The sequence below is a fragment of the Pseudonaja textilis genome, chromosome Z (assembly GCF_049901715.1).
Source record: "Pseudonaja textilis isolate UNSWEBS1 chromosome Z, rPseTex1.2, whole genome shotgun sequence".
NCBI lineage: Eukaryota > Metazoa > Chordata > Lepidosauria > Squamata > Elapidae > Pseudonaja > Pseudonaja textilis.
Window position 1 is genome coordinate 63,630,790 of NC_142008.1, and position 17,538 is coordinate 63,648,327.

General features: G+C 33.8%; 1 protein-coding gene across 6 annotated transcripts in view; it reads left to right on the plus strand.

Annotated features, from left to right (window-relative positions):
- The window catches only part of BBS9 (Bardet-Biedl syndrome 9), a 365,750-nt gene that overhangs the window by 36,346 nt on the left and 311,866 nt on the right, over positions 1–17,538 (plus strand). For all 6 annotated transcript variants that reach the window (XM_087917940.1, XM_087917939.1, XM_087917936.1 and 3 more), the window contains 2 exons: positions 11,749–11,923; positions 16,174–16,255. In XM_087917940.1, coding sequence (XP_087774066.1) covers positions 11,749–11,923; positions 16,174–16,255 — 257 coding nt within the window. The remainder of the gene's footprint in view (positions 1–11,748; positions 11,924–16,173; positions 16,256–17,538) is intronic.

The window sequence follows — 17,538 nt, forward strand, 5'->3', positions numbered from 1 at the left end:
GGCGATGCTTCAATCACCTATTTTTGTGGAGTGGTAATTTGGTTTATTTAACCATTTTACTATGTTGTTTATGTAGAAGTTGAAAAGTAGCCCTGTTTAACCCCCTTTTGAGCTTTGACTGACTTTGAGATCCTTGCATATTACACCTCACCTTGAGGGATGTTTTAGTACGTAGGGCACATAATAGATGAAAACTCCTGTGGTCAATTGAGGCAGCTTCCAGCTTCTCCCATAGCTTAGTCCTGGTAACCATATCAAAGGCTGCCTTGAGATCTATAAAACTGGCATATAATGATACAGGTCTATTTGACATATATTTTTCAATAAGCTGATGAAAACTAAGCACTGATCTATGATGATGCTCCCCGCTCTGAACCTGGCTTACTCTTCAGTGATCAAGTTCTCTTTTTTTTTTTTAAATAATTTTTTTTTATTTTTTAATAACAAAATAAACATAAACATACATAACAAAATAAACATAAACATACCACAAAAAACATAAAAAGATCCTTCTTCATAAATTTACATACAGTGCATCGATTGGTTTACCACTTTTTTTTGTGCATCCATTTCCTAGTCACCAGTATAATTATATTACATAATAGCTCATATTATCAATCAATAATTGTGTAACCTAATATCATCACTAAAAAAAAAAAATCATTTATAATTTTGTTAATTCATATTTTAACGAGATAACTATAGTTTGCTTAATTTATTTTGCAATAAATCATAAGATCATACCAAATCTACCTTAATAATGTTTTATAAAGATAATACTAAGAAAAAAATTTTTTTTTATGCTAAATCTGAATATTCTATCATTATGTTTTATTATCTAACCATTGATAAAAAGATCCCAAACTTCATAAAATTGTTTATCTTCTTGTTCTCTGATTTCAAATGTCAATTTGCTCATTTCAGCACAATCCAATATTTTCTTAATAATTTCTTCTTCTGATGGAATTTTCTCACTCTTCCAGTTCTTAGCAAATACAATCCTAGCCGCTGTTAATATATTTACAATCAAATACTTCAAATTTTTATTATATATATCCAGTAAGATTCCCAATAAAAAAATCTCTGGTTTCAAGTCTATATGTGTCTTTGTCATTTTTTCCAACCATATGCGAATTTTAGTCCAATATTTTCTAGCGTCCTCACAAGTCCACCACATATGGTAGTATGAGCCAGGTATCTGATGACATTTCCAACATTTTTCAGATTTGTTCTTAAACATTCTTGCAATTCTTGTCGGGGAAAATGCCACCTGTAAAACATCTTATACAAGTTTTCTTTATAAGCTGTTGACATTGTCATTTTATAATTTTGGGACCACAATTTTTCCCAATTCTCCAAATCAATCCCATATCCAAAATTCTTCCCCAAACAATCATTGTTTCTTTAACTTGTTCCTCCTCTAATAAAATTTCCAACAAATAAGTGTATAATTTTTAATCATTTTTCATCAGTACCTGTCAAGATCCTGTCTAGATCAGTCAATTTATCATAAAATCCCTCCGCTTTAGAATCTATAAGATACCTTGAATGTATTTGCGCATATGAAAACCAATTCATCTTTATGCCTTGTTCTTCTAGTTTTTGCATTGTTTTAAGTTCACTCTTTTCATCCAATATTTCCCCATATCTAACTGTTTGTTCCTTCTCATATATTATAGGATAAGAAAAAGCTTCAATTGTTGATAACCAGACTGGGATTTTCAAATAACATTTTTTCTTAATTTTCTCCCAATTCAACCATAAAGACTCCCTTATATAATGCCTTCTAAAATAGCCCTGCGATTTGGTTCCTTATACCACAGAAAAGCATGCCATCCCAGTAATAAATCATGCCCTCTAGAGTCAACAATCTAGTCTTTCTTAATGTTATCCAATCCTTAACCCACATTAAATTTGCAGCTTGGTAATACAACTCCCAATTCGGGAGGCCAAAACCTCCTCTAATTCTAGCATCTTGCAGGAGTTTTAATTTTATTCTGGCTTTCTTACCTTGCCATATGAACTTCAACACAATTTTATTTAATTCTTCAAAGTAATCTTTACCAAGCCTGATTGGTATGGTTTGGAATAAATATAAAATTCTGGGTAAAATATTCATCTTGATTGTTGATATTCTACCTATCAATGACAATTGTAGATTTTCCCATTTTTTCAAATCAGATGCTATCTGTTGTTTAAGTTTGATATAGTTATTCTCTTTCAATGTAGTACATCTTGACGTCAAATATATCCCCAGATATTTGACCTTATTCGTAACTTGAATTTTCAATAAATCTGCCAGTTCATCTCTTTGTTTTAATAACATATTCTTTGTCAAGATCTTTGTTTTATCTTTGTTTATTTTCAAACCGCCATCTCACCATAAATCTCTATCTTTTCCAGTAGCTTTAAAGCTGTTCCTAGAGGATCTTCCAAAATAAAAACCAAATCATCCGCAAAGGCTTGCAATTTAAATTCCTCCTTCTTAATTTTCATTCCTTTTATATTTGGATCCTCTCTAATGTTTCTATTCAGCACTTCCAAAGTCAATACAAATAACAAAGGTGATAATGGGCAACCTTGTCTTGTGCCTTTTCTTATATTAATAGAATCTGTAAAATCTCCTCTATCATCACTCTCGCCGTTTGTTTGTCATATATGGCTTCTATTGCTTGAATAAATTTTCTAGCAAAGCCCATCTGTTCCAATAACAAAAACATGAATCTCCAATTCACATTATCAAATGCTTTTGGGCATCTAAAAATACCAAAGCCATTTGTTTTTCAGGGTGTGCCTTGTAATATTCCAAAGTGTCCAGAATTACCCTCATATTATCCCTAATTTGTCTCCTTGGCAGGAATCCATTCTGGTCAGGATGAATAAAGTTATTTAGATATCTTTTGAGCCTTTCTGCCAAGATGGAAGCAAAGATTTTGTAATCTGCATTCAGTAAAGAAATAGGTCTATAGTTCTTAATATGTGATGGATCAGCCCCTTCTTTTGGAATAAGTGTGATATAAGCTTCTGACCATGTTTTAGGTATTTTCTTATTTAACATGGCTTCATTCATAACTTCTAACAATGGAATACTCAACGATTCTTGTAATGTTTTATAAAAATTCTGCCGGAGCCCATCTGGGCCTGGTGCTTTTCCATTATTCTGCCTATTAAGTGCTTCCGTTAGTTCCATCATTGTTATGGTACTTTCTAACATTTTTTTCAGTCTCTTCAGGTATCTTGGGTAGGTTAGCATTTTGTAGATAAAGCTTTAATTCTTTCCTCATCAAAATCCTCCTGTTTATATAATTGTCCATAAAAGTCTTGGATAATTATCTTTTTCTCCTTGTTACCATAACAAATTTGACCTTTATCATCTATTAACTGTACTATTCTCCTAGATTCTTTCTCCTTTCTCAATTTGTATGCTAGCCACCTACCTGGTTTATTTGCATCTTCAAAATAGTTCTGTTTAGCACTTCTAATTTTTGTGCCAACTCCTCTTTCTCCGCCTGACCCATCTTATGTTTAATTATATCCATTTTGAATTTAATATCTTTTTTCTGTGGCATATTCTGCAATTCTTTTTCCAGTTTTTATAATCATCTTCTAAAGCTTTAATAGTTTGCCTCTTCCTAATATTTTTTTTTCTTTGTATAGTCCATTATTAATCCTCTCGCATATGCCTTCATTGTATCCCAAACATTCTGCATTGAAGTATCTTCTTTTTATTTTTAATGAAAAAGAAGGCCAATTCTTTGTCCATCCATTGTGTAAAGTCTTTTCCTTTAAGATAGCGTTATTTAATGTCCATCTAGATCTTCTTCTTTGTCCTTTCCATTTAATTGTCATAGGGTTATGGTCTGCCCATATACCCGCTTTCTATATTTATTTCTTGAATGTTAGATATTAGTTCTGATGAGGTCCAAATCATATCTATTCTGGACCATGATAAATGTCCATTTGAATAAAAAGTATATTGCTGCGTTTTACCATTTCTTTCTCTCCATATATCTTTTAAATTTAATTCATCTACCATTTTAAAAAGGATTTAGGGAGAGTCTTTCTATTTTGTTTTAATGCTGTCGCTGTATAGTCCAATTTATTATCTACAATTCCATTAAGATCTCCCATCATAATTATATTGACATGGTCCAGTCCAATTAATTTCATATGTAACTTTTATAAAATTCTTCTTGTTTATCGCTCGGAGCATAGATTGCAACAAGTAATATTTTTATATTGTTATCCACTATTTCAACCATTAATACTCTTCCATCTTCATCAGTATAAACCAATTTTGCTACAATAGTTTCTTTTAATATACAGGACCACTCCTCTTTTCTTACAGTTAGTCAAGGAAGTAAAAATTTTCCCCAGTTTTGGTCTTACCAATAATCGTTGATGTTGTTTTTTAATATGTACTTCTTGTAGGCAAATTATCTCAAATTTTAACTTCTCTAATTTATGAAAGATTTTTCTTCTTTTAATAGCTGAGTTCAATCCATTTATATTCATAGAAATCAATTTTTTTTCCTCCATGGTTATGTTTTATATTTAGGTCTAACAATTCTTGTGGATCTTACTTCACGTTGTTCTTTGGTCTCCATTTGTCCACCTACCGCACCTTCTTCCTTCCCGATCTCATCTGGTCTTCTTGAGGCTCAATTGCAAAGGTTTCTTTTTCTGTCTCTATTTCTCTTCTTCCAAAAATTTGTTGTGGAATATTTCTGCTTTCTCAATTGAGTTGATTCTGTGTCTCTGTTCTTGCCATATAAACATTAATCCTTCTGGGATCAACCATCTATAATTCACGTCTTTTTCCAATAATTTTTGGTCAAAAATCGATATTCTCTTCTCATCTCTCTCACTCTTCTGGGGACTTGTTTTAAAACCATAATCTCTTTACCTTTATATTTCAGCCCCTTATCTCTTGCGACTTGTAATATTTGTGTTTTAATAGTCTTCTTAGTAAATCTGACATGGATCTCCCTTGGTAGCTTATTCCTCATTGCATATCTTGTAAAACACGATATATCTCATCTACTCCATCCATCATCTTTTCCTCTGTTATCTCCAAGGCTCCAGCCAGAATTTCTATCATTACAGCCACCAAATCCTGTCCTTTTTCTTCCTCAATATTTTGAAATCTGAGATAAAATTCTGACCTATCCATCTCCCACTTCAACATCCCATTTATATCTTGTTGCACCGTTGTTAATTTGCTAACAATATTTCCAATTGTCTCATCTCTTTGTTTATCTTTCTCCTCAATTTTTTGGAGTCTCTCCTCCTGTTTTGCCATCATCTGTTGAAAGTTTTCAATTTTTTCATCACTTTGCAATTCTTTGTTCAATACTCTCTGTTCTTTGGTCAATGCTTATTTTGAGTTCTTGTATTCCTTGTATAATCGTTGCTAGATCTATTTGTACTTTATCTTGCTTCGCCATTATTGATAGTCGTCCTCCAGTTGATGGAGAAGCAGGAGCAGAAGTTGAACTGCCAGAAGGTAAAGTTTTCTTACTCATTTGAATAACTCAAGATCTTTAAGCTCCTTTAATCCAATCAGTAGGGTAGCCAATTATAATCCAATTGGGAAGAAGAAAAACATTTTAAAAAAAAGCCAATAAAAAATAAAGAGTCCAGGATTAAAAAAAGAGGGAGAAAAAGAAGATTAAAAAGAAAAAAAAGAAGGAGATTCTTCAGATTCTTCTAGACCTTAATCCTATTGTAAGATGGCCAATTATGATTCAAAAATAAAAATTAAGAATAGTAAAAAAGAAAAAGAGAGTAAGACCCAATAATATTAAAAACAATGATCAAAAAAAAAAGGAAAAAGAAAGAATTCTTCAGGTTCTTCACACCCTAGTCCAATTGTAGGATCTCAAAAATAAAAAAAATAACCATAAAAATAAATAAAAATGAAAATGAAAAATAGAAAAGGCAAATATCCCAATAAACAAAAGGAAAAAGAAAAGCTATTCTGAGGCTTTCCTTTAAAAAAAAAAAAGTAAGTTTAAAAATTAAAAATAAAGTCAAAAAAAAAAAGAAAAATAAAATAAAATATACAAATATTACAAAATACTATGGGGTTGAGGAGGAGGGATGAAACAGCTAAAGAAAGATAAGAAAAAGAGCACACTGCATCTTATTTAGTTATCCAAGGCTCTTATTATGGCTTCTCCACAAATTCCAAAGCCAAACTTCAAGTAGTCAATAATAGAAGTTCCAAAGAACACCTGTTAAAACATTCTCCGGTGTTCTTCCCTCTATCTAATCAAGTTCCAGTGTCCTTGAGAAAGAATTCCTTCACAGCTTTTTCAACTTTCAATAAAGTATTTTCAAGCCTCTAGTTGGCAGTGTTACAAAGTTTCTTTAGTCCACTCCCCCTTCTTTCCCTGTGATCAAGTTCTCAAGATCCAGCCATTGGTTACAGATCAAATACATAATGCGATAGTCTTTTTAAAAAATCTAATATTTTTGTTCATCATCCGTATTTTAGTTGATATAGCATAATGTGAGAATTTAATTATTGATAAATAGAATTCGGACATTGTGTTAATACCGAAATCTGGTATTAGAAAGTACAACTATTTAAAATTCTTTTATAGTGATTATTAATGAGTGAAAAAATATTTTGAAATAGTTTGAATATAAAAATTGATATTAAAAATTGATAAATTCTAAATTTGTGCCTTCATTCTTTTAATGAAACATTTGAGTTTGGATATTATCTAAATTACTGTATTCATTTTAATTTAGAGAGCAATATTTTGTTGCAGTTCTTCAGAGAGTAGTTTTATGCTAATCAGTTTTTCTGTTCAAAAAGGTATGCATGCTTATTAATTATCACACCAAAGCAACCACATAATTGAATATTACAAACTGTATTCTGTTATGCTGTTTCAGTGTGGGTTGATACATAGATGTTTTCTGATTTCCCAATCAAGAGGTGCGGGAGAGTGAATGGTTTAAAATAGATGTGTTGGCTTCCGTGCCTAATGAAGGAAAAAGATTGGGTCTCCCCACTTCCAGGCTGTACTTTAACTGCTACATTACATTGGGTGTCATGTATATCCATCCATCTATCCAAACTCTCTTTCCTTCTCTGTATTTTTCCCTCATGGGTTTTAATTTTGAATATTGATACATCATCAGATTTTTTTTGTATTACCTTGGCTCTTGTTTTAGAGTATCTGTAACTTTAAGCAATTTACAACATGCGTACTTTAATAATTAATCCAATTATATTTACTAAGACATATAATATTAGGAAATAATTATGAATCAAGTTACTTATCATTTAATATTTTGGACTTACTAAGTATTTGCTTAGCTGTAAAGATTTTGAAATGTTTGCAGCTGGCTTTAGCTATTTAAAGGGAACATTTCAGTGTATGTATGTATAATTGTTTATAATATTATGAACAATAATATCTAAGCTGAATAGAAGTCATATAACCTGCTCTATCATTTGAAAAATATGTTTCATTGTTAGAATTGAAGGAAGTCATTACTCTAAAACAGAGGTGATATTCAGCAGGTTCTGGCCAGTTCTAGAGAACCGGTAGCAGAAATTTCCAGAGAACCAAAATTTCTAGAGAACCATTTCTGATTGGCCCCACCCCCGACTATTCTCTGCCTCCCGAGTCCCAGCTGATTGGCTGGGTCTTCTTTTGTTGTCCTGCACAGGAGAACAGAGCTAGAAAGCAGGTTAGTAGGTGGTGAAGGAATGGGATTTTGCAGTAACCTTCCCCCAGGAGTGGAGAGGGAATGGAGATTTTGTAGTATCCTTCCCATGTCATGTCCACCAAGCCACGCCATGCCACGCCCACCAAGCCATGCTCATAGAACCAGTAGTAAAAATTTTTGAATCACATCACTGCTCTAAAACAATTGGCCTGTTCAAAAAAAAAGATTTCTATATATTAAACGTATAATTCTGTTAAAATTATTGAATTTGGTAATGGGACAAATTTGTTCACTGATTTAAACTGTGACACATATTTCTAAGAATGATAGAAGGCTTTTACTATAGAAGAAACAGGAAGGCCTTAACATGATCACTATGTGAAATATTCAAAACATTGGTGAAATAACGTGTTCTGATGGAATAAAAAATTTCATTTAAGTTTTTAGTGAAATAATGTCCCAAAGATTTAAAGGGATAAAATCTTACAATATGGTATATTAGGTATCAGTTTAGCGTTATAGAAAAATATGAATTTTTGGTAGTTTGTTTTATAAATCATGATTCTATAATATGACAGTGCTGAAATAGCTTTTATAACTTTTTGTGAAATATAAATTCAAATATTTATTTCAAGCTTACAGCTCATTTTGAAAATGGAAAAATAGCTGATTTACAGTATATTAAACATCCAGATGAAAAATTCAATTGTTAACAAAACCAAGTCTTGGCTGATAAGTAACTCTTTTTAAGGATAAGATAATCTATTAGATGATTTAAGCTATCTGGCAGAAAAATATTCCTCTTGGTATCAAATTCCTTTTGTACTGCATTTATAAATTTGAAAGTAGCTTTTGATTTGATGTTTATGGAAATATTGTGGAAGAAACTGATATTGGTAGTCTTCAATCTGGGAACCTGCCCATTACAGTCATGTCTTTAAAAAAGGTTTGTGATTGCCTTGCTTAATGACTCTCCATACCTGCTTTCCCTGATGTAGTCATTAAGCAGAGCATAGGATAAGGGAGATGCTTGGAGGTCTAACACAGACCCTGACTTGGCTGACCTGAGTCTAATAAACTTTCCCTCCATACTTTGATGACCTTATCCTCCACTTTTCCTAGCAGGCCTTGAGTTTCCCATCCAGCTACTTATCTACACTGCAAAACTCTGGCTAGCTATATTGTGTGGGAAGTCACTGTAGCTTGTTGGCCTCAGGCTTCCTTCACACCTAGCAATTCAGTACCCAGGGACTTGCAAGACACAGCCTGTTCTTCAGCCATCTCTTGGGCACTCCAGCACTCGAAATAACACCCCCCCCGCCGCTTCTGAGAGAGGCACTCAGGTGATGCGATGCAAGGCTCAGCTTTCCTACAGATACAGCTTCATGGCAAGATTGAGCTATTCTGCAAGCAGGTGTTGCTTTTGTGATCTTGTAGGAGGTTCTTTTTTAAAAATAACAAACAAACAAATAAACAAAATAAAAATCCCCTTAAAAAGAGAATCTTCTGTAAAAATTGTGCTTAAAGAATAGCATGACACTGCCACAAGGTTGCCACTGCAGGAAAGCTGAGGTGCCAGGCATTTGCTGGCAAAAGGATTATTACAAGCTGTAGCCATTTTGCACATCTTGCAGCCAGCCTGAATTGCCCTGTATGGATGGGAACAAAGCATGCATGTGAACTGTATTTGTGTTCTGACCAAGGCTTCCCAAGAGAATAACAGTCACATGTTGTTCCCAAAAACCTTTTATTTTAACAGCTGTGAATTATATGCATTCACAGTCCATATTGAGTCCCAAACAGCTTATGAATAGTCCAACAGAAGTCTGCCACAGTCTTTCGGGATAAGGCTGATAAGCACCCACCTTTATCTCCCTTGAAATGCTGCCAATGACTAAATTGCCAATTAGCTGTACCAGGCCAAATGGAGCACAAAGTCAACACGGAGCTTCAGAGTTTAAACTGACCAGAAGGAACAAAGTTGCTTCCTGCAAAGGCTCATGTCCTTTTGTTCCTCCTTTATGTCTTATGGGAGGGGCCAATCATCTCCAAGCCTTACTCCCAAGTCACCCCTTTTGTCTTAACTGTTCTTGCCTTCTGGCAGCTCTGCGCAAGTGCACACCGGGAACAGGCTCCCCCTGTTCCTCTGCCTCTCTGATGTCAGATTCTGGAGGTTTCAGAGTCAGCACATAACTCTCAGATGGCCCTGGCCCCATCTCTGTGTCGGACGCAGATCCTTTGTCCGAGCCCTCCCAAGACTACAGAACTGGCTCATGTTCCTCCCCATTGCTTGACTCTGCTGCAGCCCTGCAGGCCGCCAACAGACCACAACAATCTGCTTTTCACACACTACAGTTGGCCTGAACTCCCTTGGATGAATGAAGAAGAAGGTTCAGGGCCTGCAAGCTGCAGTTTATTTGCATGGACTGGCCTAGGTGAATGTTGAGGTGGTCTGAACTCCCCTGGATGAATTGAATGGATGGTGAGACAGGAGCTAAAGGTCTGCAAGGTGCAACTGTTCCACCATACTGTGGTCAGTCTAATTTCTCCAGGTGAATGAGTGGCTGGATGGGAAGGAAGTCATGGCCTGGCAGGACAGGATGAATGTGGGGAAAGATGGGGGGATACTGCAGTGTTCACCATGGTCAACTATAAGGGTGAATGACTGTGGGGGCTGCAGCAGCCCATTATGAAATCTGTAGACAAAGCAAAAAGCTACACTGCATATGTACAGATAGTTGTTGTGTAGTGACCAAAATTGTGATGGGACCGCCAAAAAATATTTATGACCCAGTTCAGACGTTCAGATGGCTGGGTCTCCTGCAAGATCATGGGATCATATTTCATGTACTTGGCAGCTGCTCTTTATTTATGACTGTTTTCAGTATCCTGCAATTGTGACCATAGTTTATGCCATTTTTGTCAAAAAGTGGCATTTATTTCTGGTTTTCAGAAAAAGTGTCCCACTAGAACAATGGGTTTGTTTAGTGACTTAATGTCCATTGCATTTGCTTAACGATCATTCAACGACCATGATATTTGCCTAACAACTGCTGCAAAAAAGTTGTAAAATTGATTTGGTTACATGATAACCTGCTTTACAAGTGTGTGTTTACTTGTGACCAGAAGCTCAATTGCAGTTTTAAGTTGAGGACTACCTATAGTTGGTATAAAGTGGTGTATCTTTGTGGGACAAAATTTAGTCATTTGTTTACTACAAGTGTTTAAAAACATTCTTTGAAATTTTGGTAGATTGTTTAAAAAAAACTTCTGGAGGATACTGTTAGGAATATGAGTCACCTAACAGCTATTTGGGTTAGAAATATATAAACCAGGATAAACATTTTAAAACTGTATCTTTAAGAGCATGCTAAAAACTGCAATTGGGTGTGGTTTCTCAAATGGCCATAAGATGGAGCCAAAAACCTGGTTTATCTTAGGCCTTAGTCTCAGAAGAGAGTGTGAGTGTATCCCTGTTTCCTTCTGTTGGAAAGTATTGCCGTTCCTCCATTTTTTCCTAATTGACTGATATTCCTGGATTTGATGTAAGTTTGTTACTGAACTGTTTTTTGACACTGGACTTTGATATTTGGATTATTCCTGGATTGAAAAACTGACTGATTTACCTGTGAATGACTTTGGACTGCTTATCTGGAACTTTGCTTAAACTTTCTGGAAGTAAAAACATACATTTACTGTACAGTGTATCTGTGTACTGTGTGTGTATTATTCAAACGCTTCTCTCAAATATGTCTCCCTGTATGCTCTCATTCTCCTAATGGGGAATTACCTCAACAGATACCATAATTAAGGTGAAGAATTATAACCATAACTATTACCATTTACATTTTTTTACCCTTTATCTTATTTTCCAGTCTGAAGAACTTGACAAATAATTTTATTTTTTTGTTATATCAATCTTCATTGAGAGACATATAAGTGATTCTTCAGCATGCTTTCACAGAAGCAGGTGCTCATAGGATCATACAGAGTTTCAGCAACTTTTTAGAGAGAAAGGTATTAAAATATAACTGCTTTGTTTTGCTTCTTTTTATGTAGGTCAAGATTTGATTTGTGTACAGTCTGTGGATGGAATGCTTATGTTGTTTGAGCAAGAAAGCTATTCATTTGGCCGTTTCCTTCCTGGCTTTCTTCTTCCTGGTCCACTGACATATAGTTCTAGAACAGATTCATTCATTACTGTCTCTTCCTGTCGACAAGTTGAGAGCTACAGGTATGTTTAAAAATTATACCCACTGGTCTTTAAAACGTATTTATATAAATATTTCAGAATGATTTACATACATGAAAATCCAAACCTTGATTTAATTAATGCTCCATGTAGTTATTATATAATTTGTGCCAGAGGTCATATCCAGATATTCTAACAGTACTGATTTATATGAAATATCCTGCTAGTCTCTATATTTATTAATGCCTGAAAGCCACATTAAATTTTATGGGTTCTTTGTGGTTTCTTTGCATCACAGGTATCATTTTGCATTTTTACAGAATGTTTTTTAGAAACCTTCTGAAGACAAATGAATTTTTAATGGAAAGAATATGTCTACAGAATATGTAGAAGGCACAGCTCCTATATTTTTCTTTCTCCACTGTGGAGGTTTCCAGAGATCCAGAGGTCATCTTATTCTAGTGAATAAAGAGAGCTAAAAGCAAAATTCTGTTGAAATAATATTTCAACATAGTTCTGTCCTTTTCTATTGCCAGCTATACCTAGCTTGCTGCCAATCCTTCCTTTAGAGAAGAAAGTTTTTCCAAATTGCAAAGTCTAGGGATTGAAATTGAGATAGATAGAGCAAAAAGTATGTATTTATTTTCAATTTAATTCTGTAGAACCAGATTAATTGCATCTTTGGGTATTGAAGGAATTTGCCGATGGCTTCACCAAATATTTAGTTTATATATTTTTGAGAAATCATTAAGAAATTGGTGAAGTACAAGATGTCTGGAGAAGGGCAAAGATCCCTATAGACAGGAAAAGAAAAAATAGAACTGTAGAGAATTCAGTCTGACACCAATATCAGAACAGATTAAAAAGATGTAGAAAGCAATGTGTTAGTTATCAAAAATCACTATGGTTTTACTTTCTTATCAGATTTACTCTATCACATTTTTTGATCAGGTAATTTATGTAGTAGTTTGTAGGGATTATATAGGTGTAATATTTATTAGACTAAGAGTCAACTGATTCTGAATGGTGTATAACTCACATTCATAATTATTGGAATAAATGCATAATAATAAATTAAAAACAAGATCATGCATCATAATGCCACCCTATATACATCAGGAATCAAACATTCCAAAGTAAAAATAATTACTAATGTAGAGTAGTAGTCATAGAGCCATCCCTCTAGACATAGTGAAGTAGCTAAGATCAGGAGGGAGGGGTCATCTGTGATATTATTTCTAAGATGTGATTTTATAACAAAAAAACATAGTTCCTTGGCTCTGTAGATAGCAGTCTCAGATTGAGAGGCATATAAAGAGCCCTCCCTACAAAACCTTACCAAGATTCAATATGTATATTACGCATGTTATTGAAAGAAAGTCATCCTGAAGATATCCAAATGCTAAACCATGAAGAGAGTTACAGGTAATAACCAGCACTTTGAAATGCTTCCTGAAACCTATGAGCAACCAATACAGTTCTCAAAATAGAAGTTTTTTTTATGTGGGATCCTTAGTGTTGTCTGAGTTACATTAAAAGGCATTATATTAATGCCTTTTGGTAACACATAACTATTCAGGTTATTGCATTCTGGACTAACTTTGGAGATAACTTTGTTATCTTAGTGCTTTTCAAGCATAGCTTTATGTAATGGACATTGCAATACTCTTATAAAAAGTAATTAAAGAGTAAATGACACTGATTAAACATTATCTTTATATTAGCCAAGCATTTGATAAGGCGCCTTATGATAGTCTAATAGTAAGTTACTTAAAGGTGATCTAAAGGGCACTAACAAATACATAGAGGGTGTGAAAATTGTACTTCAAAAAGTTCATGCTATGAAATGAGAAGCCACTAATGTTTGTTCATCAAACTGGCCCAGGCATTGAGTGGAATTTTACAAAGTTTAATCCTGAGTCCAGAATTTTTCACTATTTTTACTAAAGACTGAAAAGATGAAGGAAAGTTTATCCAAATGCACAAATTAGACAAAATCTCTCTATGGAGATTCTCTCATCGAGGTCATGGTTGTCCCAAAGGTGCTTTTTTAAGAGGCAACTGAAAGGGATTTTTTAATTTTTTTCTTTGAAGACGTTTTTCCTCTCATCCAAAAAGCTTCTTCAGAAAGTCCAGTTGTTTCTTGAAAAAGCACCTTTGGGAATCCTAGAAGATAAAAATATAATTCAAAATGATCAATAAGCTAAAAATAACAGTCCAAAATATAAATTTCTTCACTAGAAAACCTAAAATAAAGAAGCATGAATGAGAAATACTTGCTTCTTTGCTTTAAAGAGAGGTGTGTCTGTGGGATCCTTGTTGTTCCCTGAGCTTGGTTGTTTTTTTTACATATATTTCATTATTCAAATAGGTAACATCAGTGCTAGGAGGGAGTGGGATTTGCTCTCTGTGCCAACTAAAAAGGTACTCCTTTGGTCTTTTTAGCTGTCAGCAGAAAGAGAGTGGGGGAAAACAGTGCATTCTTCAAATGCCTGAGATAATTGCCTTAGCAGCCCAAAGTTGTGGGCGGGCAAAAATATTACTGGAGAGCATGATTGATGACTCTTGGCTATGGTTGTATCCCATTGGAGAATATACATCCAGGGGTGGGGGAAAGACCAGGGTCAAGGGAGAAATGAACGGTGAATTTTAGTGTTGGCTGCATCTCCAACATGGTCATTCCTTAATAAAACTTTTGTTTTTACTCTGAGAGATGCAGCTAGAGACTTATGATTTGAATGAGGGTGAATTTGTTGGAGCCCTGATACTCTGTTTATGTACAAGTGGGTTGCTCTGTCAGTATTATTGAGCATGTTCTTGGTAGCTCTTTGACTAGGCTGTTTACTCATTTCATTTCATTTCATACTGGTGCTTACTTTGTATTCCTAGTACTTTTTAGTGATACTAAATTTAAAGTTTAGTTACTAAATTTAGTGATTTTAAACTTAGAGTTATTGAAGCTCTGCTAAGTCTTAAAAGATGAAGGAATTGGGAATATTTATACTTGTGAAAGTGGAAAATATCTGCCTTCTTTAAATAACATAAATGGTGTGATACAAACTATAGATAGATTAAGCAATGTACTATATCATTGCTGATTATTGGACATAGAAGAATGGATTTAAGTTTTAGAAGAATTATTCAGTTGAATATTAGAAAATGTTTCTTAACAGTAAGAGTAGTATGATAATGTAACCAGTTATTCAGAAAGGATGTGTTGTTCAAGAGTTTAGTAAAACATCTGTTAAGAATAGATTAATTAGCAATGCTTTCTTCAGACTCAGTTATTTTAGAGGATTATAGAATTACAGCTGATAGTTGTAGTTTTACTGGCTGCAATTGTAGTTTTACTGTAATTCCAAGTATGAATGCTGTATAAGCATATCTGTTCTGCATCATTCTACTAATACTATTTTTTGAGTTATATTATTAGTAGAAATAAATATGTTATCTTATTCTGTTATTTTAGTGAATTCAGATTCAAGCCCTGTGTTCCAGATTTTCACTATGTAATCAGATTGTTAGGTAAATTGGTATCTTTTGCATTTTTTCAGGAAGGTTTTCCACATTAAGTATAATAAATGATTACATGATCAGAGTTTAAAAATTGAAGAATGCTGCTAAGAATAAGTGCATGAGCTCCATTCAGTTGTCACTTATTCTCATGCCAGCAATGATCCTGAGTTTCCGGTAATATTAAAGTCAAAACAGAAGCTCATTATTTTTAAACCTGAATCTTGGAAATCTATAATTTTGTATACATACAACAAATAGGTTTGTTTTTTTTGGTCTTTCCCACTGACTATTATTATTTTAGTTTGTTCCATGAGTTTGTAGATCAGCATATTTCAGAAGAGTATCTGACTTTGTGCCAAATCTTCTTGCTCCTAGGCTTTACAAAGTAGTGAAATGGTTGCAAACACCCACATCTCCAAGGAATTATTATCTGGATGCCTCTGAACAACTAGCATGTTTTAGTTGAGCTTTGCTGACTTGCAGTTTCTTCTAGAAAACTTTTTAATTATTTGTGAAAAGTTCTACTAATTAGTCATTTGTACATAATACACAAATTCCATAGAGCTACTTCATTATAATTATTTCAGTGTTCATCAGTGCATTCACAGAACTCCTACAGGAACTTGTCTTTAGACAGATGATCCTTGGCTATGATTAAAGTTGGAATTTGCAAATATAAACAAGTGAAAAAATATTATATAGTTTATAATATATGTTGTACATATTCTCATATAACATTTTTTGTGAAAATATTATATATTTTGTTTAAACTACAGGTATCAAGTACTTGCATTAGCAAAAGATGCTGAAATACAAGAAACTGAGCAACAAAAAATTGGATCTGGAAAAAAACTTGTGGTAAATTTAGCTATATAGATCAACATGCTACTTAATTAAAACACCTGAGAACAGGATGGGCATGAGTGTTATATGAAGAGATTTTGATTTTGAACTGATTTTCCTTTTATAGGAATTAATGCAAAACAACTATCTTAAGATAATAAAGATTCAGTGTACAGTATATACAGGTAGTCTTCAGTTTACAATCCAGTTCCAAAATTCTGATGGCTTCCCCCACTCTAGCTCTGCAACTGGCTTCTATTTACAGCCTTTTGCAGCATTCCAAGGTCACATTATCACAATTTATGATGGTCTTGCTAAAAACAGGAGCCTATTTCTAGTTTATAGCAAACCAGGCCCATAGCAAACAGTAGGCTCACTTAATGACTACTGCATTCACTGAACGAGTGCCACAAAAAATATCATAGAATAGAATCGGTCACATGATGACTGCTTATGGATGCAATTTGTGTGTGTGTTTATATAAAATTAAAATTTTTATATATGTTTATATAATTCAAAATATCTACTATTACCAGCAAACACTTCAATGTTCTACTGCTGGCATTTCAGTTTAATCTACCTGTATTCTCTGGAATGGCCAAATGACCAAATCCCTTCCTTCTACTATCTGCTTCCACATAACTCTTTTCTTTATTTGTATACAATATATATATAATTTCTCCCCATTTGCATGGCTATCACTTACATGTCCTTACAAATATATTATCTTCAGATAATGTATTAATGCTAGTTCCCAAGTAAGTTTAATCATGTATTCTCTCTATTATATTCTTCATAATAAATATATTTACTCTTAGTATTCCATTCATTTCCTGAATCTCCTTATTCTTCAATAGGGGTTATCTAACTATCCCCTTAATCCTTTCCGGATTTATCTTCTTATTTCCATGACTAATCAAATGTCCTAGGTACTTGACCTCAGATTCCACATATTGCAATTTCTTTTTTGAAAAAAAACTCTCAGGTCCTGTTGTCCTAAGAAATTCAACAACTCATTTATGCCTTTTTTCAACATAATAACCGCTTCTATTAAATCTACTTATTATCAGATCATTCAGATGGAAGTTTTCCTGCTGCCAAAACTTCATCAATGTCTCCATTAACCAATGCATACCTATTCTTCCTTTTTCTGTCCTCCACTGAGGACAATACATCAATAAACAAATTAACTCCTTTCTCTATAGGGCTATCTTCCAAACCCTTCCACACTTTAGTATTTAACTCCACACAACCTGTGCTCTGACAGATACTCCACTGGATCTAAATTCCTATTAAGA